This window comes from Myotis davidii, unplaced genomic scaffold (assembly GCF_000327345.1).
Source record: "Myotis davidii unplaced genomic scaffold, ASM32734v1 scaffold332, whole genome shotgun sequence".
Taxonomy (NCBI): domain Eukaryota; kingdom Metazoa; phylum Chordata; class Mammalia; order Chiroptera; family Vespertilionidae; genus Myotis; species Myotis davidii.
This window is the reverse complement of record NW_006285779.1, coordinates 6,674,288-6,697,544: the sequence shown is the minus strand read 5'-3', so window position 1 is coordinate 6,697,544 and position 23,257 is coordinate 6,674,288. Positions and strand designations below refer to the sequence as shown.

Sequence of the window (23,257 nt, the reverse complement as noted above, 5' to 3'; positions counted from 1 at the left end):
GCAGATTTCCACTGGAATGACATAATCTAGGAAGAACCACGTGACCCTAAAGTGACCAAGAAATCCTTTGGAACCAATTTTCATTTCCTAATTCTGCTTGAAAATGAGACATGCAAGCAGAGTTGCTAGAGAAGATCTAGTCTGGGAGAAGGGTCAGGAAGAACAGAATCTGTACCAACCACCATTGCCCCTTCCGAGAAAGGAGCTTCTCCAGAGACAAAAGAGAACTGTCACTACTAATTGATACCAACGTGACATCTGTTTCTTAAAAATACAAACTGTCATTGATTCTCTTCTCTTGTTTCTATTGCTTTTTTTTTTTAATGTTTTTATCGATTTCAGAGAGAGGAAGGGAGAAACAGAAACGTCAATGATGAGAGAGAATCATCGATCGGCTGCCTCCTACACAATCTCTACTAGGGATCGAGCCTGCAACCTGGGCATGTGTCCTGACCAGGAATCAAACTGTGATCTCCTGGACAATGGGTCGACACTCAACCACTGAGCCACACCAGCCAGGCTCTCCTGCCTCTTTTAAGCACTTCAGCATCTCTACTATCCCAAAGCCCTCATCTTCAACATATATCTTTATTCATTTTTGCTTTTAGCAAGACCTCTTAAATCTCTTTATAAGCACAGATTACTCCTTCTCCACAGTCTCAGCTGGTTCTAAAATCCTTAATATGGACAAATGTTGGTGTGTCCTTTTCTTCTCATCACCCAACCATCCTTCCACCCTCATCCCCACCCCCCACCAACCTTTCTTCGAGGAAAGGCCCTTCCAGGCCTGGAACTTTATATTATTTTTTTCACTAGTTACCTGTTAGGTGAAATGTACCACATAACCTCTCCTTAATCTTTCTTTTCCCATTTCTTATATCCCCAAAATATTTTATAAGTCACCATATCCATCTGCCTTGTCAGATAATTGGGAAAGATACTATTATGACCAGTTTACAAAAGAGGAGCCTAAGCATAGAAAACATAAAGAATACAGGCCACGCCCTGGTCGGGTTTGGTCAGTGGTAGAGCATTGGCCTGCAGACTGAAGGGTCCCAGGTTCGATTCCAGTCAAGGGCATGTACCTTGGTTGCGGGCACATCCCCAGTAAGGGGTGTGCAGGAGGAAGTTGATCGGTGTTTCTCTCTCTTCGATGTTTCTAACTCTCTATCCCTCTCCCTTGCTCGCTGTAAAATATCAATAAAAATATATTTTTAAATAAATAAATAAATATCAATGGGAAAAATATCCTTGGATGAGGATTTTTTAAAAAAAGGGATACAGGTCACAGCTGGTTTATAGCTTCCAACCCAGGTATCCTGCCTCCCAATTCCATCATACAATAAAATTTATATGAATGGACAGGAATATGGACCTATGTATCTCCAGGTCAAGAATGAGTTCAAAAGACTTTTGATAATTTATTTCTGATACAAGTCACTGAGAAAGCCATGTTCTCAGTAATAAGAAGCACGTATTCAGCTTTATCCAAGGAGAGAATATCTACAGGAAATAGAAAAGTTAGGATAAGGCAGGATTGTTCTATGTGTCATCTTATCTAAAAGCTTAGTGACATCCTGTAAGATCAAACAACTCTATTCTAAATTTATACCATGTAATCTTCAGGAATCAATGTGGTTTCCCAAGATGGCTTTCCCGTTAAGAAGGAATTCAGATTGACCCACCAAAATGAGTATTCTTGTTTATTTAGTAGCTATAATCCCATTGAGTTCCCACTAATAAATTGCCATTCAGATTTATCAGAGATTGATTTATAAGTGAGGTTAACAGAAATTAGCCCCCTCAGGTCTGATGACTCTTTTTTTGTTGTTATTAATCCTCATCCGAGGATATTTTTCCATTTATTTTTACAAAGAGTGGAAGGGAGGGGGAGAGACAGAGAAAGAGAACCATTGGTTGCCCCTGTGGCCCCAACCGTGGCTGGATTAAGCCTTGTCACCAAGGTACATGCCCCAACCAGAATCGAACCTGGGACCCTTCAGTCTATCCACTGAGCCAAACCAGCCAGGGCAGGTCTGATGACTCTTAAATGAACTAATAAAGCAAGCTCCTAAAATTGTTAAACAGAAGGCTAGACCTTGGACCCTTGATAACCTCACTAAGGTACAGTCACAGAATAAGGCCCAGCCCAAGAATACCGAGCAGTCTTTGCTCTTCCCCTCGACACTCACATTTTTTGGCCACATGACATGGGGTGCAAACATAAGGGCAAGGTTATAGGCAGACATCTTATTCTTGTCTTGTTTCTTTGCTGTCTGGTACAGGAGATCGAGCAGTAACTTCAGCAAGTTACGATTGGGTGGAGGGAGGATGAGGAAGAGCAACTGGAGAGCTTCAATTTGCCGCTCCTTATCTGGTCTATCGGTCTTGTTTCCTTTATCATCAAACTGCATCAAATCTTGAGGACAAAAGAGATGATTGCAAGTAGGGACGAAATACAAGCAAGAGGGAAAAAATGTTCCTACTATTATCCTCCCCTTAACTCTAATCGAAGAAAGAAGAAGAAAAAAGAATTAGGCATAACCAGAGATTATAGCAAAATATAATAAAATAATGTCAATACAACTGAATAATAAAAAGAAAAACCCAATCAAAAATGGGCAAAAGACTTGAATAAATATTCCTCCAGAGAAGATTTATAAATGGCTAGTAAGCATTTGTGCACTTGGTATCATTAGCTATCAGGGAAATGTAAATCAAAACCATAATGAGATATTACTTCATACCCACTAGTATGGCTATAATAAAAAGGACCGACAATAACAAGTGTTAACAAGAATGCTTAGAAAATTAAACCTTCTTACATTGCTGATGAGAATGTAAAATGGTACAACCACTTTGGAAAATAGTGAGGCAGTTCCTCAAAAAGTTAAACATAGAGTTACCATATGGCCCAGTGATTCCACTCTTAGGTGTACACCCAAGAGAAATAAATATATGTCCACATATACCTTTAATAATTCCACCCCCTTCACTTTTCCTCACTCAGATATTTTATTGCTAAAAGAAATATGAGAATGAATTATGCTCTGATAACAGGATAATCCAGGCAGGTCCTCATGGAGTCAGAATGATTGTTTCTCCCCTAAGAGACTACACAGGTTATCAATAAAAACCCTGGGTAATGGGAATTTCAAAAGACACAGATAACTATTTGCATATAATTCATATAGACCTGAAAATGATTACAATGTGTTGGTTAAGCTGTTGAACTGCAATAACTCCAGGTTTAGAAAACAAAGATAATATTTCTAGAAACTATTCCCTGTTAATATGAAGTTGAAAACAAAAATCCCTTCCACTTATGAGCAAGGCAGAGCAAATGCAACAACTGTGCCATACCTCAATATGACCTCAGCGAACAGTGAATCATGGGGTGGTGAAGGGGAGGATTTTAAATACTGTACTAAGTTAACTCAATGGGAAAACAGAAAAAAAATTCTTCATGTTACCCTTATAAAAAAAACTTATGAATATTTTCCATATCTTTTTCAAAAATCAAACAATTTTCTCTCCAAAGTAATTGTAAAGTTATATAATACTCTAGTAATATTTTCTCATTTGTATCATCTAGGTTATTACTGATAGTGCTAAAAAAAATCTAATCTGCCCTGACTGGTATGGCTCAGTTGGTTGGGCATCCTCCCATTGCACCGAAAGGTTGCTGGTTTGATTCCTGGTCAGGGAACATGCCCGGGTTTCAGGCTTGATCCTGGGTAGGGGGCCATGTAGGATATAGCAGATCAATGTTTTGCTCTCACATCGATGTTTCTCTCTCTCCTTCCTTCTCTCTCTAAAAATCAATAAAAATCTTTTTTTTAATCTAATTTTGCCCCACCAGTGTGGCTCAGTGGTTGGGTGTCAACCTATGAACCAGGAGGTCACAGTTTGATTCCCAATCAAGGTGCATGCCAGGTTGTAAGTGAGGGGTGGGGGGTTGGGGGAAGCCAATCAGTGATTCTCACTTATCACTGAAGTTTCTCTCTCTCTCCTCTCTTCCTCTCTGAAATCAATAAAAATATTTTTAAAAGGTAAAAAAATCTAATCTTATTCGATTTTATAAATTTAAACTTAGTTTTCTTTTAAGTAGTAAAAATTATTCAAAAGAAAAAATCTTTTATTTATTTTTCTTAAAATTAGAAGCAAGGGGTGCTCACTTTGGCAGCACATATACTAAAATTGGAATGATATAGAGAATATTAGCATGGCCCCTACAGAAGGATAATACACAAATTCATGAAGCATTCAAAAAAAAAAAATTAGCCCTGGCCAGGTAGCTCAGTTGATTAGAGTGTCATCCTATACACCAAAAGGTTGTGGGTTCAATTCCCAACTAGGGCACAGACCTAGGTGGCAGGTTCAATCCCTGGTTGGGATGCCTATGAGAGGCCACTAATTTTTCTCTATCACATCAATGTTTCTCTCTCTCTCTCTCTCTTTTTCTCTCTCTCTCTCTCTCTCTCTCTTTCTCTAAAAATCAATTAAAAATATATTATCAGGTGAGGATTAAAAAAAAATAGAAGCAAAAGAAAAATGCTCAAGGGCATTAAATTATAGCAGTATTACAGATGTGCAATTGAAGAATGAATTCCCTACCACTCAGGCATAAAGGAGAATGAGAAAACTATTTATGAGCTGAAAATGGAACATTCTCCAAGATATAGTAAGTAAAAAAAAAACCATGAATGTAATACCCACCATTACATAAAAAAAGGAACCTATCTAAGTATTTGTAAGTGTATAAAATATCTCTGGAAGGATAATTAGCAATCATAGCATTGGTTGCCTCTGGAAAGAAAAACCAGGTGCTGGGGAACAAGGGTAGAATAGAGTCTTTTCACTGTATAGTCTTTTGAACACTTTGAATATGAACAATGTGAATGTATTAACTAGTATTTAGGCAGCAAATAAAATTATTTTAAAAAAACAAATTTACTTGGGGTCATGAATACACAATATAATATACAGGTGATGTATTATAAAATTGTACAGCTGAAACCTATATAATTTTATTAACCAATGTCACCCCCATAAATTGAATTTTTAAAAAATCCTAGGGAAAAATTTTTAAAAAAATTTCTAAGAGTAGAGATGATCTCAATTGAGGCATAATAATACTTAGCTAAAGCCTCAAACCAAGGCAAATGTACCAAACCTATAACCATCTCAGGAATGTAAATTAAATCAAATAAAAAGCATGTGTTTATTTATTTATTTATAAAGGCTTTCACTGTTTGTTTTTCTAAAGATGTTTCTATTGATTTCAGAAAGAAGAAGGGAAAGGGAGAGAGAGAAAAAGCACCAATGTGAAAGGGAAACATCCACCGGCTGCCTCCCAAACACCCCCTACCAGGGACTGAGTCCATAACCCAGGCATGTGCCCTGACCAGAATCACACCCAACCCTTTGGTGCATGAGAAGGCAACCAAGCAACTGAGCCACACCAGCCAGGGCAAGCATACATTTATTGAGCAACTGAAATATTCAAAGCACTATGCTAGGATCCCTGAGGAATAAAAAAAAATTAAACCCAGATTTTATGTTCAAAGAAACTAATTTATAAAAAAACAACATCACACATTTGATTAAATTAAACTTAGCTGGCCAAAACTTATGAGTGCCCAGAAGTCCAAAAATACCATGAAGTTTTAACAAAAGTAGGGGCTTTATTGTTTTGTTTTTCCCTCCCTTCCTGTCTTTCTTTTTTTGTTTGTTTGTTTAGAACAGTGGTCGGCAAACTCATTAGTCAACAGAGCCAAATGTCAACAGCACAACGATTGAAATTTCTTTTGAGAGCCAAATTTTTTAAACTTAAACTATACAGATAGGTACATTGTTATTAACTTAATTAGGGTACTTCTAAACCGGCCTTTGCTAAAAACGTCCTCAATCTGAGGGGTCAACCTCAGCGAACGTACCCCCACTTCTTCTAACGCCACTTCTTCAAAATAGACTCGCCCAGGCCAAAAACTGACTTCTGCGCATGGGCCATGAAGTTTCAATCGCACTGTATGTGCGCGCCCGCACATGGGATTTTGTGGAAGAGCCACACTCAAGGGGCCAAAGAGCCACATGTGGCTCACGAGCCGCGGTTTGCCGACCACTGATTTAGAAGTATCGCTGTGGATTACAAACAATAGAAAATTCCAAAGGACTTTACTAAATTGAAAGAAATACACTTACATCTCCTCCCCTCTTACTCACCAGCAATTTTGAGGTGTGCATGGAAATGTTTATGTGTCAGCAGGGGCTCAGGTAACTCTCCTAGAAACATCTTCAGCAAGGTGGCAACGTCATTTGAGTGAAACTCCCCTGATTCCAAATCAATATCAGTTCCATTATTGAGAGCATCCCTTAAAATCTGCTGTCGGACACTATTCCCTGGTATTCTAAACAAACCTTCCACTCGTAAGTCTGTTTAGTATGAAAGAAAATAAGAGGACATACAAAAAGGAAACAAAAAGAGAAAGTATGGTTAAAATAAGTCATCTAAAAGACTACTTTACACTTGAAAGGCTCTTTACAGAAGACCTTGAAGAAGGTTTTTGCCTTTTTTTCCCCAGAGTAGTTTAGAATCCACTAGCCCCTGTGCAGACATATGTTCTGAGCATCCCTGAGACCTGGACATCTCCTGGACTAAGAAGTGGTCCAGTCATTGGACGTCTTGAGACACATCTAGAGACTGAATTTAATCTTAAACAATAGAAATGAGCTCAAAAAACAAGTTGGAAGAAAAGCCAAATCTCCCTGAAGGCCCCTTTCCTTTGCCATCTGAGAATTTGTTTGAAGGGGCCAAGTTCATCTGTGGATGTTTATTGCTCCTATAAACAGTTTCCCAGCCCAAAATGAATCTAAAGTCTCTGTGTTGCCTCTGGAATTGGAACTCTAATCTGTCAGAGTTCCAGTCTAAGATTCCTGGAACCTTCGCATCATCCCAACTAAATTATACTTCCCTCCCAACTAGGTCTACACTAATCTCAACCGATAAAAAAAGATGGGACGTATAGTTTTGGTTTGATTGGAAGAAGCCTGAGAGTTCAAGTTTTCAGGTTGGGTACATATTTATCTTCATATATCTCCCTAATTGAGAAGACAGGGCCAGGCAGGCAACAGTAAATGAATGAACAGAAACCATATTGAACTGGAGAGCACATACTTGTGCTCTAGCCCAGTGATTTTCAACCTGTGGGTTGTGACCCCTTTGGGGGTCGAACGACCCTTTCACAGGGGTCGCCTAAGACCATCGGAAAACACATATATAATTACATATTGTTTTTGTGATTAATCACTATGCTTTAATTATGTTCAATTTGCAACAATGAAAATACATCCTGCGTATCAGATATTTACATTACGATTCATAACAGTAGCAAAATTACAGTTATGAAGTAGCAACGAAAATAATTTTATGGTTGGGGGTCACAACATGAGGAACGGCATTAAAGGGTCGCGGCATTAGGAAGGTTGAGAACCACTGCTCTAGCCAATTGTGTCAAAGTGGCAACAGGACCCAAGGCTGCTAGACCTTCCTATCATCCCAGGAAATTGAAAACCTAGACTTTCCCCATTTTAAAACACTGATAACTAATTGTATTTTTAATTTAATCCTTTGCCAACTAAAAACAAAACATGAATGTAGCCCTTAGGCTGCCTAACCTCTGCTCTAGCTCCTAGCACAGTGTTTGCGTTGAATTTATCAAAGGGTCATAAAATGCCACACACTTCACATACACTCAGCTGTGCCAAGCACTTAGAGGAATGACATAACCAGCGTGACTACTAAAAAAGAAAATGGGAATTAAGTAAAGAATGTATTTTAATTATATAATTCTAAAGATAAAAGTATCTTTGGTGATAAGTCATTCTCCCTTGAGTAAATGTTATGATTCTCTAGGGACAATGTATTTTTCCAGAAAAAAAGTCTGAGTCAAGGGGAAGATGTGATTGACACGAGCTAATTTATATACATATTTGAAAACAAAAAACAAATCAATATATGAAGTGAAATTTACAACAGAATATATTTAGAAACATGCCACCTGAAATTATCACTGATTAGTGTCTTTGTTGATGGTTAATTGGCACCTATTAACTCAAGGGTGTCAGCTCTCAATAGAAAACAGACAATTCTTCATTAACGAAGAACAACAAAATTTTAAGTAGTCTTACTTTTGTGTAGATATTCAATTAGCTGGTATATCTGAGCAATGCCTTCCTCTGTAAGTGGGGATCCAAATACTACTCCTTTTTCTAAAAAAAAACAAAAAGAAGAAAGAGACAATAACACAGGACTATATTTTCCACAAATAATACAAAAATCAGCATACTGAAAACCACTCAAGCCTCCGATGTCACAGTTCAGCAAAGGCTTTCACAAGGTCAATAACAAAAACCTTAAGAGCTGGCCCTTGCCAATTTGGATCAGTGGATAGAGCGTCCACCTGTGGACTGAAGTGTCCGAGGTTCGATTCTGACCAAGGGCACATGCCTGGGTTGCGGGCTTGATCCCCAGTAGGGGGTGTGCAGAAGGCAGCCAATCAATTCTCATTGATGTTTCTATCTCTCTCTCCCTCTCCCTTCCTCTCTGAAATCAATAATATATATTTAAAAGAAAAAAAATCTTTTAAGAGCTGGAAGTGCACCTGAAAATGCACCAGGAAATGCAATCAAAACAACTTTCAATCAACTCTGACAGTTTAACATTAGATTGTAGGTTTCTTGAAGACAAAGTAACAATACCTAAAATGTTGATATTTAATTTAAAAACAAACAAATAATAGAACTTAGAGCCATAATTTTCAAAGCATGACAGACTATCCACTAGAGTAGATACAGGGTCAGATTATAATGTTTAAACTTTTTGCTACCTTAATGATTTCCTTATATTTAATAAAATAAGATAGTACCACTTTAATATCTTATCAAAAGTAGCACTGTAGCCCAGCTGGTGTTACTCAGTGATTGAGCGTCAAAGTTTGGTTCCCAGTTGGCAGCAGTGTAATTTATTTTCTGGGAAGGCTGTTTTGGGGTGAGTCATAGATATTTTTATTTGCTTTTTCAAAGCATTCCGTTGAAGCATTCCATTCAAGAAACCTACAATCTAATGTTAAACTTGCAGAGTTGATTGAGAGTTGTTTTGATTGCATTTCCTGGTGCACTTTCAGGTGCACTTCCAGCTGTTAAAACATCTGGGAACTAACAACTGCAATAAAAAAAAATGCTCAAACTGTCTTTACTGTACTCTCTAGCTATGAACTTTGTTTTATTTTAAACATTATTTTAGTACAGTGTTAATAGGGAATGAAAATCAAGGTGTCCCTGATAAATACCTAAACTAATTGTGACCTCTCAGGGACTGACATATATTTGGCTTTAATTTATCTAGACTTTTAAAATAATTTTGGTTGTTTTACTTCTTATGAAAATGAAAGAAAAATAACAACCAAAATTGCTTTATGGTATTAGCAACTCCTCAATGAACATACAGATGACAAGAATGAAACCCAAAAAGCAACTAAGATGCGTACACCCTTCCCGAACACATCTCCTACCCTTTCGCTTGAGAGACATTAGAGACCGGAAGAATCCTGTCGCTGGGCCAGCCACACCAGGCAACTTAAGTTCCACTTCTCCCATCAGCTGAGCCAATTCAGTTCCAGGTAAATCAATGAGCCTTGTGATATTGCTGACCACCAACTCAGTGAACACCTCAGGTTTCTCATGACGGAGTTTTTCCACAAAAAAGTCAGGATTGAAGATAATGGGCTGACCTCGAAGGGAAGAGTTATTGCAGATAACAAAATTGCAGATGGAATCACTGAAAAACATGAAACAGAAGAATCTTGGGGTGGGCCTAGATCAGCCGTGGGCAATCTACGGTCCGCGGGCCGGATCCGGTCCGTTTGAAATGAATAAAACTAAAAAAAAAAAAAAAGACCATACCCTTTTATGTAATGATGTTTACTTTGAATTTATATTAGTTCACACAAACACTCCATCCATGCTTTTGTTCCGGCCCTCTGGTCCAGTTTAAGAACCCATTGTGGCCCTCGAGTCAAAAAGTTTGCCCACCCCTGGCCTAGATCATTTTCATGTATTTCTCATGCCCTCTCAGCCACACAGTTATTCACTCTTTCTGTGGATTAATCTACACATTGGTCTTTTGAAAACCTTATCCTTAATCTGGTCGCTGCACAAAAGAAGACAATTTGAACTTGCTGCTGTTTAAGTCATACCCACCTAGATACTTAGGAATTTAAAGAAAAGACGTGTGGCTCAGTGGTTGAGCGTCAACCCAGGAACCAGGAGATCATGGTTCGATTCCTGGTTAGGGCACATGAGTAAGGGTGTGCAGGAGGCACCCAGATCGATGACTCTCTCTCGTCATTGATGTTTCTATCTCTCTCTCCCTTCCTCTCTCTGAAATCAATAAAAATATATTTAAAATAATAATAATTTTTAAAAAGGAAGAAAAGAAACCAGATAGCCTCTATTATGTGACTTGAATTTGCCTCTTAATTTCAGGCATATACCATAGGAAGATACAGATCCTTACAGTCTCCCAAATCTAATAACATATTATAATTGCTAGTCACATAGACTACATTTCCTTATTAAAACAGTTAAACCCTGAATGATTACTGTTAAATACTTGTAAAACATCAGGCCTGCAGCTGTTCCCCCTAACAGAGCAATGGGTAATCATCAAGTTAAGTCCTTCTCGGGAACACAATCACTACTAGACGGTATTTACCATGCAGTGACCAATTGCTGCCAACCGCTACATTCAGGTTAATCATGTTTACTGTCACAGGAACTATGATGATACTATTGAAGACTTAAAACTAAATCTAAATAGTGTCATAGACACTTTGAAGACAATTACCTATACGGTTCTTTGGTTCCTGGGTCCCTACACAGGTAGGTATTTCCTTATAGTCAACTCCTTTAAATTGAGCCAAACACTCTTGAATTCTGTTCCTCATAACCAAAAAGGCTTCACTAGAATGTAAGGCACAGGTATGTAAAAATATAGATGTTAATTCAGCCTGTCCAGGTCCAGAAATAGGTTTTATTTGAAAATCCTTTAATTCTGGATGCCTCTGGCTCATGATCTAAATCCAGTCTTTCCTCAGACAGATTCTTCTAAGGTACTTGAAAAAGTCAATAGTATTTTGCTTCTAATTTCACTCTTCTATCACTGAGTAATACTCAGCAAGTCCTGGTCAGTGTGGCTAAGTTGGCTGAAGAGCCATCCTGTACACCAAAAGGTGGTGGGTTCTATTCCCAGTCAGGACACATACCCAGGCGGCAGATTTGATACCTGGTCAGGGCACGTGCAGGAGTCAACCAATCCTTACATCACTATCTATTTCTCTCTCTCTCTTTTTACCTCTCTCTCTCCCTTCTTCTCTCTAGAATCAAATTTTTTTTTTTAATGTTCTGTTGGCTCTTGATCTTAGCTGGTTTTCTACTCCTACTTAACTTGGGTTATATTCCTGGCAAAGCTCCTTTGACTCAGAAATAATTCCTTCCCTATTCTGTGTTTCCTAATACCTAACCACTGTACATCTTGCTTTTAATATGCTACATATAAAAACTATATTATTCAATCTCTTGTAGCAGAGCCATCACCACTTGTTTGTACCCATTAAAAATTATTTCTAGAGACCCAATGCACGAAATTCGTGCAAGAGTAGGCCTTCTTCCCCCGGCTGCCAGCACCGGCTTCCCTCTGGCACCCGGGACCCGGGCTTCCCTCCTCCAGCCGGCAGGTACCTGGGACCCAGGCTGCCCTCACAGCCCCGGCTTCATCCGGTCTAATTAGCATATTACGCTTTTATTATTATAGAAGATGGCTTGTGCTAATCCTTATTATATAAACAGTCATCTGTTATATAACAGATGAGTACATAGAACACAAGCCAGAAAGGACAAGTAATCACATCTGTCAAGCAAAGTCAAAATTCACCTGACTCATACAAACATTCCCACAATAAAAACAATCACAATTTAAGTCTTCCACAAAACTTCACACTCTTCCAGGAAAAATGACTCCTCTAAGTAGTAATGTACCTAATTCATTTCCACAGAATACATGACCCCACAATATAAAGCTGAGAATATCAAGAAGCATGGAAGAATTTAAGAGATTTCTAGGACTAAAGAAAAAATACTATATTTAAGCAATTAACAATGCCCTACTCTGCAGTATCTTATTTTAATACAAACTCTAAGTTTGCTCAAAAAAAAATAAATTTCTTACATAAGAGCTGAAAGCTTCGGATGAGGCATTGGTAAATCGAAGAGACTGCGAAAAGCTTTCTCCTTGTTTGTTGTGACAAAGGAACCCTCCTTTCCCTGCCTCATTACAGCCTACACAAATTCCAGGCATGCTACAAGACACAAGGGCACATTATGGGGCCTGAAAGGCAGTACTTATTAAGACTCTACACACTCATCTGCAAGAAGGGACAAAACAGAAATTAAAAACTGGACTAGTTCATTATATTTGCCAACATATAGATGAAATTCAACAATAGTCTCCCATCACACAGAAAGTTGTAGTAGATGAAACAACCACATAATGTAAAAGTGTAAGGACCAGTAGTTGTATTATATGGAAGGAAAGGTGACCCCTACCTCACAACATACATACAAAAAATAAATTCCAGACAGAATAAAGATCTAAATATAGAAATTTTAGAAAACAGAATAGAAGAATAAATTAATGAGGCAGAGGAAATGTTTCTTAAACAAGGTAAAAGGAGCACAATCCACAAAGAAAAGATTGATACATTTAAGTACATTAAATTTCTATAAACAAATGACAGTATAAACAAAGTTCTTAAAGAATGAAGTCACAATGCCTCTGTAGAGAGGAACTGCATGAAAGAACAGGAGTGGGAGAGAAACTTTCACTGTATGTTCTTTTGTACTTTCTGGATTTTTTATTTATGTGAACATATCCATTCATAATAAATGAATAAACAAATTTAAAACTTTAAAAATAATTAAAAATAAGCCATAAACTGGAGAAAAAACATTTGCATGCCAAAAGGATTAGCATTCAGGATTTATAAGTATGCCTAACATTTTTTTTTTAATATGTTTTATTGATTTTCTTACAGAGAAGGGAGAGGGATAGAGAGTTAGAAACATCGATGAGAGAGAAACATCGACCAGCTGCCTCCTGCACGCCCCGAAGTGGGGATGTGCCCGCAACTAAGGTACATGCCCTTGACCGGAATCGAACCGGGGACCCTTGAGTCCACAGGCCGACGCTCCATCCACTGAGCCAAACCAGTTCGGCACTAACATTTATTTTAAAAATACACTCAACTCAATAAAAAATTAGTCAAAGGATATGATCAAGTAATTCATAGAAGAGGGGACCTAAATGACTAATAAACATGAAAAGAATCTCAACTTTAGAAGGTATCAGCGCCCTGACTGGTTTGGCTCAGTGGATAGGGCGTCGGCCTGCGGACTGAGGGGTCCCAGGTTCAATTCTGGTCAGGGGCATGTATCTTGGTTGCGGGCACATACCCAGTGGGGGGTGGGCAGGAGGCAGCTGGTCGATGTTTCTAACTCTCTGTCCCTCTCCCTTCCTCTCTGTAAAAAATCAATAAAATATTTATAAAAAAAAAAAAGGTATCAGGGTAAAGCAAATTGAAAAATGATATCTTTCCCCACCCATCATTTTGGCAAAGACTATCGGATTCAGGCAATATCTTTTTATTCTTAGTTTGATAAGGGTTATTTCTTTATTCATAATCATGGGTCAGTGCTTAATTTTATCAATTTTTATATCTATTGATGATTATATAACTTTTCTCCTTTATTGTGTTAATGTGGTAAATAACAGATTAATTTTCCAATGTTAAACCAATTTTGCATTTCTAGAATACACCCAATGCTGTTATGATGTACTATCATTTTTATATATTGCTGAATTTAGTTTGCTAGTAGTTTGTTTAGGTTTCTTCATATATGTTTATATATGTCCTTTCTTGTGTTTTTGTTGTTGTTGTTGTTTTAATATATTTTTTATTGATTTTTTACAGAGAGGAAGGGAGAGGGACAGAAAGTTAGAAACATCAATGAGAGAGAAACATTGATCAGCTGCCTCCTGCACACCCTGTACTGGGGATGTGCCCTCAACCAAGGTACATGTGAACATATCCATTGACCGGAATCAAACCTGGGACCTTTCAGTCCACAGGCCATCGCTCTATCCACTGAGCCAAACCGGTTAGGCGTATGTCCTTTCTTGTATTGCCTTCAATAGATTTTGTATCAAGGTTGTGCTGGCCTTACAAAGTTAGTTGGAGAATGTGTCTTATTTTTTCTATTTTCCAAAAAAGTGTATGTGAGATTGTTGTTATTTCTTCTTTAAATGTTTGATCAAATTGGCTAATGAAGCCATCTGGACCTCGTTTTCTTTTTGAGGTTTTTAATTATATATTCAATTTATTTTGTGTTATAGGACTAGTCAAATTTTCTACTTCTTGTATTAATTTTGATAAGATGTTTATTTCTAGAAATTTGTCTATTGCACATAAATTTTCAAACTTTTTGGCATAAGCTTGTTTATAACATCCTCTTAGGAACTTTTTAATGTGTCTAGGTTCCATAGTGATGTCTTCCTCTTTGTTCCTGATATTGGTAATTTATGATTTATCTTTCTTAATGTATGAATCTTATTAGAGGTTTACCAATTTTATTAGCTTTGTCAAGGTTTTGTTGAATCCCTCTATTACATTTGTTATATCATTAATTTATGCTCATATCTTTTTCACTTCCTTTTTTCTACTTTCTTTACTGTATTCAGGATAAAAGTGGCACTGCCAATCTGTGAGGAATGGATAACCTTTTCACTAAGTGGTGCTGGGACATTTAAATATTTGTGGAATGAAAACTGACACCTATCTCAACACTATACACACAGATCAATTCCAAATAAATTGTAAATCTAAAGGTAAAACAGCAAAACAATAAACCTATTAGAAGGTAATATAGAAGAATATATTCTTTTTTAATTTTTTTATTGATTTCAGAGAGGAAGGAAGAGGAAGAGAGAGATAGAAACATCAATGATGAGAGAGAATCATTGGTCGGCTGCCTCCTGCATGCCCCCTACTGGGACTGAGCCCTCAACCTAGGCATGTGCCCTTGACCGAATCGAACCTGGGACCCTTCGGTCCACTGGCTGAAGCTCTATCCACTGAGCCAAACCTGCCAGGACTATTCTTTTTTTAATATATATTTTTATTGATTTCAGAGAGGAAGGGAGAGGGAGAGAGAGATAGAAACATCAATGATGAGAGAGAATCATTGAATGGCTGCCTGCTGCACACTCCCTAGGGGGTATCAAGCCCACAATCCCCGGCATGTGCCCTTGACTGGAATCGAACCTGGGACCCTTTGGTCTTCAGGCTGACGCTCTATCCACTGAGCCAAACCAGCTACAGCTAGAAGGAAAAAAAAATATATATATATATATATTTTAAATCTTTGTCTTTATTTTACACCAAGCAACCTACATGGTTGCTTTTTTCTGGAAGAATATATTCTTAAACTCAAAGTGGGTAAATAATTTTTAAATAACACAAAAAAATATTAACCATAAAGAAAAACATTCATACATTTGACTTCATTAAAATAAGAACTTGTACTCATCAAAAGAACCATTAAGAACATGAAAAAACAAGCCACAGAGGATGGGAAAATATACCTGCAATATATATGTATACAGGAAAAAAAAAAAAGGTTCATATCCTGATTATACTAAGAATCTCTACTGCCCGGCCGGGTGTAGCTCAGCAGTTGAGCGTCGACCCAGGAACCAAGAGGTCGCCGGTTCGATTCCTGGTCTGGGCATATGCCCAGGTTGTGGGCTTGATCCCCAGTGGGGCATGCAGGAGGCAGCCAATCGGTGATTCTCTCTCATCATTGATGTTTCTATCTCTCTTGCCCTCTCCCTTCCTCTCTGACATCAATAAAAATATATTTTAAAAAAAAAGAATCTCTACTAATGAGTTAGAAAAAAACAATGACCCAATAGAAAAACTGGCATGAGATCTCAACAAAATCTCATAAAAAAGAATATAGCCACCCTAACCAGTTTGGCTCAGTGGATAGATAGAGCCTCGGCCTGAGGACTCAAGGGTCGTGGATTTGATTCCGGTCAAGGGCATGTACCTTGGTTGTGGGCACATCCCCAGGAGGGGGTGTGCAGGCAGCTGATCGATGTTTCTCTCTCATCGATGTTTCTAACTCTCTATCCCTCTCCTTTCCTCTCTGTAAAAAATCAATATATTAAAAGAAAAAAAAGAATATAGCCAAATGGCTAAAAATATTCCTGGAAAAAACTACTCAGTATCATTAGACATCAGGGAAATGCAAATCAAAAAACAATGGCATGAAAAAACAATGGCATGCCCTAGCCAGTGTGGCTCAGTTGGGTGGGCATCGTCCTGTACACTGAAAGGGTGCTGGTTGTTTCCTGGTCAGGACACACACCTGCGTTATAGCTCCTGGGTGGGGGACATGCTGGAGGCAGCAGATTGATATTGAGTTTTCACATTGATATTTCTCTCTCTCCCTTCCTCTCCCTCTAAAAATCAATCAATTATTCTTAAAAAATAAATAGACAATGACATACTACTATTTAAAAGAATGGCTAACATTAAAGATATTGACATTAGCAAGGTTTAAAGAAAGTAACAGCCCAGCTGTGTTTGAGTGTCAACCTATGAACCAGGAGGTCACAGATCAATGCCCAGTCACAGCATATAACCAGGTTTCAGGCTCGATCCCATGAGGGGAATGCAGGAGGTGGCCAATCAATGATTCTCTCTCCTCATTGGTGTTTCTACCTCTCTCTTCCTCTCTGAAATCAATAAAAATATTTTTAATAAATAAAATAACAGTAACTCTTTTACACTGATAGTGGGGCTATAAATTGATACAACCATTTGGGAAAACTGTTTGGTCTTATCTACTAAAGTTAAACAACAGTGTACCCTCTATATGATCCAGCAATTCCATTCCATGTCTAATGCATGCAGCCACATGTTCACCAAAAATCACAAACAAGAATGTTCACTGAAACATCAATTTCTAAACAGCCAAAACTAGAAGCAAAATGTCCAGCAGAATGGTTTAAAAATTGTGACATATAGCCCTAACTGGTTTGCTCCGTGGATAGAGCACTGGCCTGCGGACTGAAAGGTCCCAGGTTCAATTCCAGTCAAAGGCATGTACCTTGGTTGCAGGTACATCCCCAGTAGGAGGTGTGCAGGAGGCAGCTGATGGATGTTTCTCTCTCATCGATGTTTCTAACTCTCTATCCCTCTCTCTTCCTCTCTGTAAAAAATCAATAAAGTATGTTTAAAAAAAATGTGACATATATAATGGCATATTTTACAGCAATGAAAATGGACAAATTCCAGTTATATGCACAATCATGAATGAATCTCACATATAATGATAAGCAAAAGAGGTAACACACACACACAGAAACTATTTACTATATAATGCCATTTATATCAAATTTTAAAAAACAGACAAAACTATAGTATTTAAAGATACTTGCTTAAGTGGTAAAATTACAAAGAAAAACAGATTTACTTATCGTATATTTTAGGATAATGGTTACCTTTGGGGATTAATGATAAGGGGAGGCATGAGGGGAGCTTCTAGGATGCTAGCAATGTTCTTGTGATAAATCACTGAGCTATGGGGAAAAGGGAGGGTTTCATTTGAAGTAAATATGGCAAATGTTAAGATTTCTTTAAGCTGAGAAATAGGAAAATAGTATTGATTATATTATTCCATACATTCATCTTTATAATCAGCATCTTTCATTACAAATTATTTTAAGAAACTAAGTAGTTTTGACCTAAATTTTACTATAACTTGATGTAAATACCATAGACAATCAAAGTATATACTAAAAGTTTTTTTTATTCTTTTTTTTTACTAAAAGTTAGCTTCCTAATCATAAAAGCTCTAAATGGCCAGAAGCAGGAGAATTAGGTTATGTATGCAGGCACACAAAGGTAGCAAATGGCTTCAGTATTTAAATGCATATACTAGGTCACTATCCCAAGAGTGATAAAGGTAAGCCCTACCCCTCAAAAAAGATCATTTTTATAACCTATGTAGAGTCTGCAATGATTAGTTTTACCACTAGATGGAACCCTACATGAAAGGTGATATGCTTAGTGCAAGAACTAGAAACAGAACCCACAGCTAAAAATTCAATTACAGAAAAATGAAATGTATGTTGTTGTTTTTTTTGAGGCATGCGGAAGCCATGAATCTGAAAAGTCCAAGGAAGCAAAACCTATCTCCTGCAGACGTATCTCTTGGCTGACTACTACTAAAACTGCATACCCACAAAACTAACGTTTCCTTCCTAATGAATTGCTTAACTTGATTTCTTCTCCAAGAACCACAACTTTGGCAAACCTATCAAAATATGAGCTATATTTAAAGTTGTCTAAACCTGACTTGCCACCCTGAGAGAAGTATGCACTCTCTTACTGCTTTTACAATGTTCAGATCATAACTCTGAAATATGGCTTTAAATGTGTCACTTTATTAGATAGGAATACATACAAGGCTATTATTTTTCTTTCCTTTTCTATATCAAATTTAAACTGGTAATGTGAAAGATGCACATAGAGATAAAGAATAAAATAGCCCCATGTGCCTAAGCTGGCAGGGTTTTGTTTTGTTTTTTTAATAACAAAGTTCAAAGTTTATAAGTATACCATAAGATTTCATGGAACACTATCCAATTTCTTAGACAAAAACTTATAATCTAAGGCCTGTGCTTATGAGTAGCTGTCCTAGGTTTGGTATTAAGGACTTATCTTTAATTTAGATTTCAATAGTCTGCAAAAATATATTTGACTATTATATTTGATCTTAACTTGAACAAATTTCAAAGTACTAGAGTAGCCTGGCCAGTATGGCTCAGTGGTTAAGCCCAGTCGGGGGACTGCAGGAGGCAGCTGATCAATCATTGAGGTTTCTGTCTCTCCCTTCCTCTCTGAAATCAATAAAAATATATTTAAAAATGCAAGTGTATATTATCTGCACAAATCAGACACTTCATTATGGAATACAAGGGCCCACACCATCAACAGAACATTAGAAAGGTTAACATCTAAAGGGCAAACAAGAATCTGTATGGTATTTATCACCGCAAAGTAATATTTTATACCTTAGAAATTATAAAGACTATTATTCACTCATTATTGACCACTTACATAAAGCTAAACTAATAAGAACACCTTGCTGACTGGTCACGAAATAACTCATGTTTCCGTGTCCAAATGTGTCTACACCAGTTATCTCATGACCGGTGAGCAAGGTGCTAAGTTGAGAATATGAATAAAAAGATACATGTGTCCTGCCCTCAAAAAGCCTTTCAGAAACCTAACTTGTCTTTTATACTATAAAATTGGTAAACCGGTTTCAAGTTCAGATAACATTCTGTGAATACCTATTGATTATGTAACTAATACTATCACTCAAATTTAAATTCAATTGGCAACATCCTTTCAAGGAATTTAAACTATTTCCACTAAATAATAGTATTTTGTCTTTAGGTTTTCATCATAATTCAAGATCTTACAGCAGAACAAGGGATAATCTAATCAAATTTATTGATCCCCTCTATGTTTTCTGCTCTAAAAATGGGTCAACCATTTATAGGCAGCTCCAAAAGTGGAAAACTCTTCCTTATAAAATTTTTAATAACACATTCGACCACGCTCATCTCCGCTAGGGAAGGAGCTCAGTGCCCACTCATAAACCCAGCTTCCCAAGCTTGGAATCTCCTATTTGGTATAGCAAACACCAAGAGACGCCAAACTAAAAAGTTACCTGATTTACACTGACGAAATGTAAATAACACTCTACTTCAGGGATTTTCAACACTTGTGCCACAAGAATTTTCAACATGCAATACTTGACTATTTGGTCAGGGGCACTGACCTCTTTTCCCTTCAATTGTTAAATTTAAAAAATGACAACAGCCAGCACAACAACAGACGTCCAATACGAGTGCACTGTCTTGAACCATAAATATATAGGTCCTATATTAGAGTTGCATCTTTTCAGTCACATCACATAATAAAGTTATGTTCGATTAGCTAATTATTTTTAATATATTTTTATTGATTTCAGAGAGGGAGAAGGAGAGATAGAAATATCAATGATGAGAGAGAATCATTAATTGGCTGCCCTCTGCACGCCCCCAACTGGGGATCGAGCCTACATTCCGGGCATATGCCCTTGACCTGAATCGAACTTAGGACCTCTCAGTCCGCAGTCCAACCCTCTATCCACTGAGCCAAACCAGCTAGGGCCGATTAGCTAATTCTTGATACCAGAAATCCTTATATACAAGTATAGGTACCTGATCTTTTAAAAAGTCACTTTGTAGATAATTACATTTTTTATATTTTTTTTGTAAATCAATTAGTAATACCTATTTTTTGTCAGATTGGCAGAAAATATTTTTTTGGTGTGCTGCAGAATATTAGTAATTATTTTTATGTGTGCCATGAGATGAAAAAAGTTGAAAATCGCAGCACTAGTGAATTCTAATATATATGTAATCAATTAAGACCAGCAAGTTCTTAAGGCTGGGGCAAGACCAGCTGGAAATTCTTCCTCAGAAATGCTAAATTTTGGTGTGCTTGCATAGGAGAAAAAGCTCTGTAGAAATAAAGTAATGATTTCCTAAACTGCAGACCCTCTGCTCTGTTCTTTAGTTGTTGGAGGAAATAGAAAATCTATCAAGCATTGAGTGGTTTGGTTACCTGTGAGGCTAAGAGTTTTAAAAGAATTGTCTAATTTAATCCTGACATTTTCTGAAATAGACATCATTACTTCCATTTACAGGTGAAAAAACTGAAGCTGAGAGGTAAATACTGACCTGAGTATTCTATTCGTTTTGGTGCTTTTGTAAACAGCACCATTTTCCTAATTTCCTTTTCAAACAGTTGCTTATGTGCAGAAATGCAACTGAATTTTGTATGTTGATTTGCATATCGTGACTTTACTAAATTTAGTAGTTCTAATGTGTTTTTTTGTTTTTAGGATTTCCTATATATAACTGCAAAGAGGGACAATTTTACTTATCCCTTTCCAACTTAAATGTCTGTTTTTTTCTTACCTAATTCCCTGCCTAGGACTGCAGTACTATGCTGAATAGAAGTGGCAAGAGTGGGCATCCATGCCTTGTTCCTGATCACAATATCACTTCACATCTGCTAAGATGACTATTGTCAAAAAAAAAAAGGAGAAGAAGAAGGAAAAGGTGAGGATGGGGAGAAATTGGAACTTTTGTATACTGCTGGTGGGGATGAGCAATGACGCAGGTACGATGGGAAACAGTATGGAGGTTCCTCAACTAAGTGAAAATAGTGCTACTACCTGATCCAGCAATCCCGCTTGTAGGAATTTACCCACAAGGATTAAAATCGGGATCTTGCTGAGATGGTTGTGCTCACGGGGCACAACTAGCAATAGTTAAGATGAGCAAACAACCTACACGTCCAGGGACAGATGAACGGATATACACACCCAGTTTTATCTATCACTCAGCTTAAAAAAAAAGAAAAGAAAAGAAAAAGAAAATTCTACACATGTGACAACATGAATGAGCCAATCACAGAAAGGAATAATACTGCATGATACTATTTATATGAGGTATCTAAAATAGTCAAAGTAGCCCTGACCGGTCTGGCTCAGTGGATAGAGCGTCGGCCTGCGGACTGAAGGGTCCTAGGTTCAATTCCGGTCAAGGGCAGGACCTTGATGGCGGGCACATCCCCAGTAGTGGGTGTGCAGGAGGCAGCTGATCCATGTTTCTAACTCTCTATCCCTCTCTGTAAAAAATCAATAAAAATATATTTTTAAAAATACATAAAATAAAATAGTCACAGTATAGAATTAAATAATGGAACGGTGGTCGCCAGAGGATGGGGAAATTGGGGGAGGGGAGGGACTAACAGGCATACGCTTCAGTTCAGCAAAATGCAGAAGCTCTTGAGGTTTGCTCCACAACACGGTGCCTACTTCAACATACCGTTACCGTGCACCTAAAATCTGCTACGTGTGGAGATCTCTTGTCAAGTGTTCTTACCACAATAAAAGGTGGTGTGTTTTTTAATTGGCCCATTTCTAACTGACAATCAAAGCCTGCTCGGACTTAACCACAGACACTGACCCTGAGCCCAGCAAAGGTCCTGCCAGTTCTCCCCCGACGCTGTGTGACGTCGGGAAGGAGCGGACCAGCTCTGGGTTGGCTTTCCTCGCCCGCAGTGAGTCTCGGCGGAACGACAGGCAGCGCCGCCGCCACCAACTAGGCGGTCGACAGTCAATGGACCCCCACGGGCATCAGCCGGGCCAACGGGGCCGGACTAAAGCCCAGCGCCCGGCGGGACACCGCGCCTCCGCAATTTCCCACGGGTCTGGGTTTCGTGCGATTTCACACGCTGGGTCACTAGGATTTCTTTTTTTTTTAATAAAGATTTTTTTAAATATATTTTACGCCGGGGTGCGAAACGTCTAAGGAGGAAGGCACCAAGTCCGGCCCCGTTGAGTCACCACCACCCAAAGGAAAGGCGTCAGTACGACCAGCCCACGGCCTCGTTTCCTAGGCAGCTGGACCAAAACCTCGGCTCACCTCCGACCGGACTCGCGAGCTGGCACCTCCCCTTCATTCAGCGCCTCGGTCGCCATCTCAGTCAGCAAACTGCTTCCACCGCCCCCACGTTAGGGCCCGCCCCCGCGCCTTTGGATTGGCTAAAGTGTTCCCCCCTCTTCCACACGATTGGATGACTTGACCGCCCCTTCTCAGCCAGAACAATTTCATTATATTTCATTATATTATTGGTCTATTCAAACAGCTAACCGTCATTGGTCGCCTCCTGCCCTGGCGGAGTAGAGAGGGATTGGAGCGGGGGAGGAGACCCAACCCCGAGGCCTGCTGGGAGTTGTAGTTTCTCGTTTTCCTGAACCCTTCGGACTCCACCGATTTTTAGGTTCAAGTCAGATATCGGCAGCCTACGCTCAAATTTGTTCTGATGTATAAATCTCAAAATTAAAAAAACTGTCGAATTTAAAAGTCACTCTCCAAAATGCAAGATTTCGTTTTCTGGCAACCAAGAAATACTATTAAATTGCTATGAAATCTCACAGCCTGCGT

At 38.3% G+C, this 23,257-nt stretch overlaps 1 protein-coding gene across 2 annotated transcripts in view; it reads right to left on the bottom strand.

Moving 5' to 3' along the window:
- The window catches only part of ARHGAP19 (Rho GTPase activating protein 19), a 43,412-nt gene extending 20,606 nt beyond the window's left edge, over nt 1-22,806 (bottom strand). The window contains exons 1-5 of one of the 2 annotated variants that reach the window (XM_006756612.2): nt 22,736-22,806; nt 9,573-9,838; nt 8,191-8,271; nt 6,226-6,435; nt 2,193-2,419 (exon numbers count right to left, since the gene is read on the bottom strand). In XM_006756612.2, coding sequence (XP_006756675.1) covers nt 2,193-2,419; nt 6,226-6,435; nt 8,191-8,271; nt 9,573-9,838; nt 22,736-22,791 — 840 coding nt within the window. In that variant the 5' untranslated portion in view covers nt 22,792-22,806. Of the gene's footprint in view, nt 1-2,192; nt 2,420-6,225; nt 6,436-8,190; nt 8,272-9,572; nt 9,839-12,286; nt 12,418-22,735 lie in introns of those variants that run through there. The other variant, XM_015559373.1, reaches the window with a different exon arrangement.
- Between the last annotated feature and the right edge of the window lie 451 nt (nt 22,807-23,257).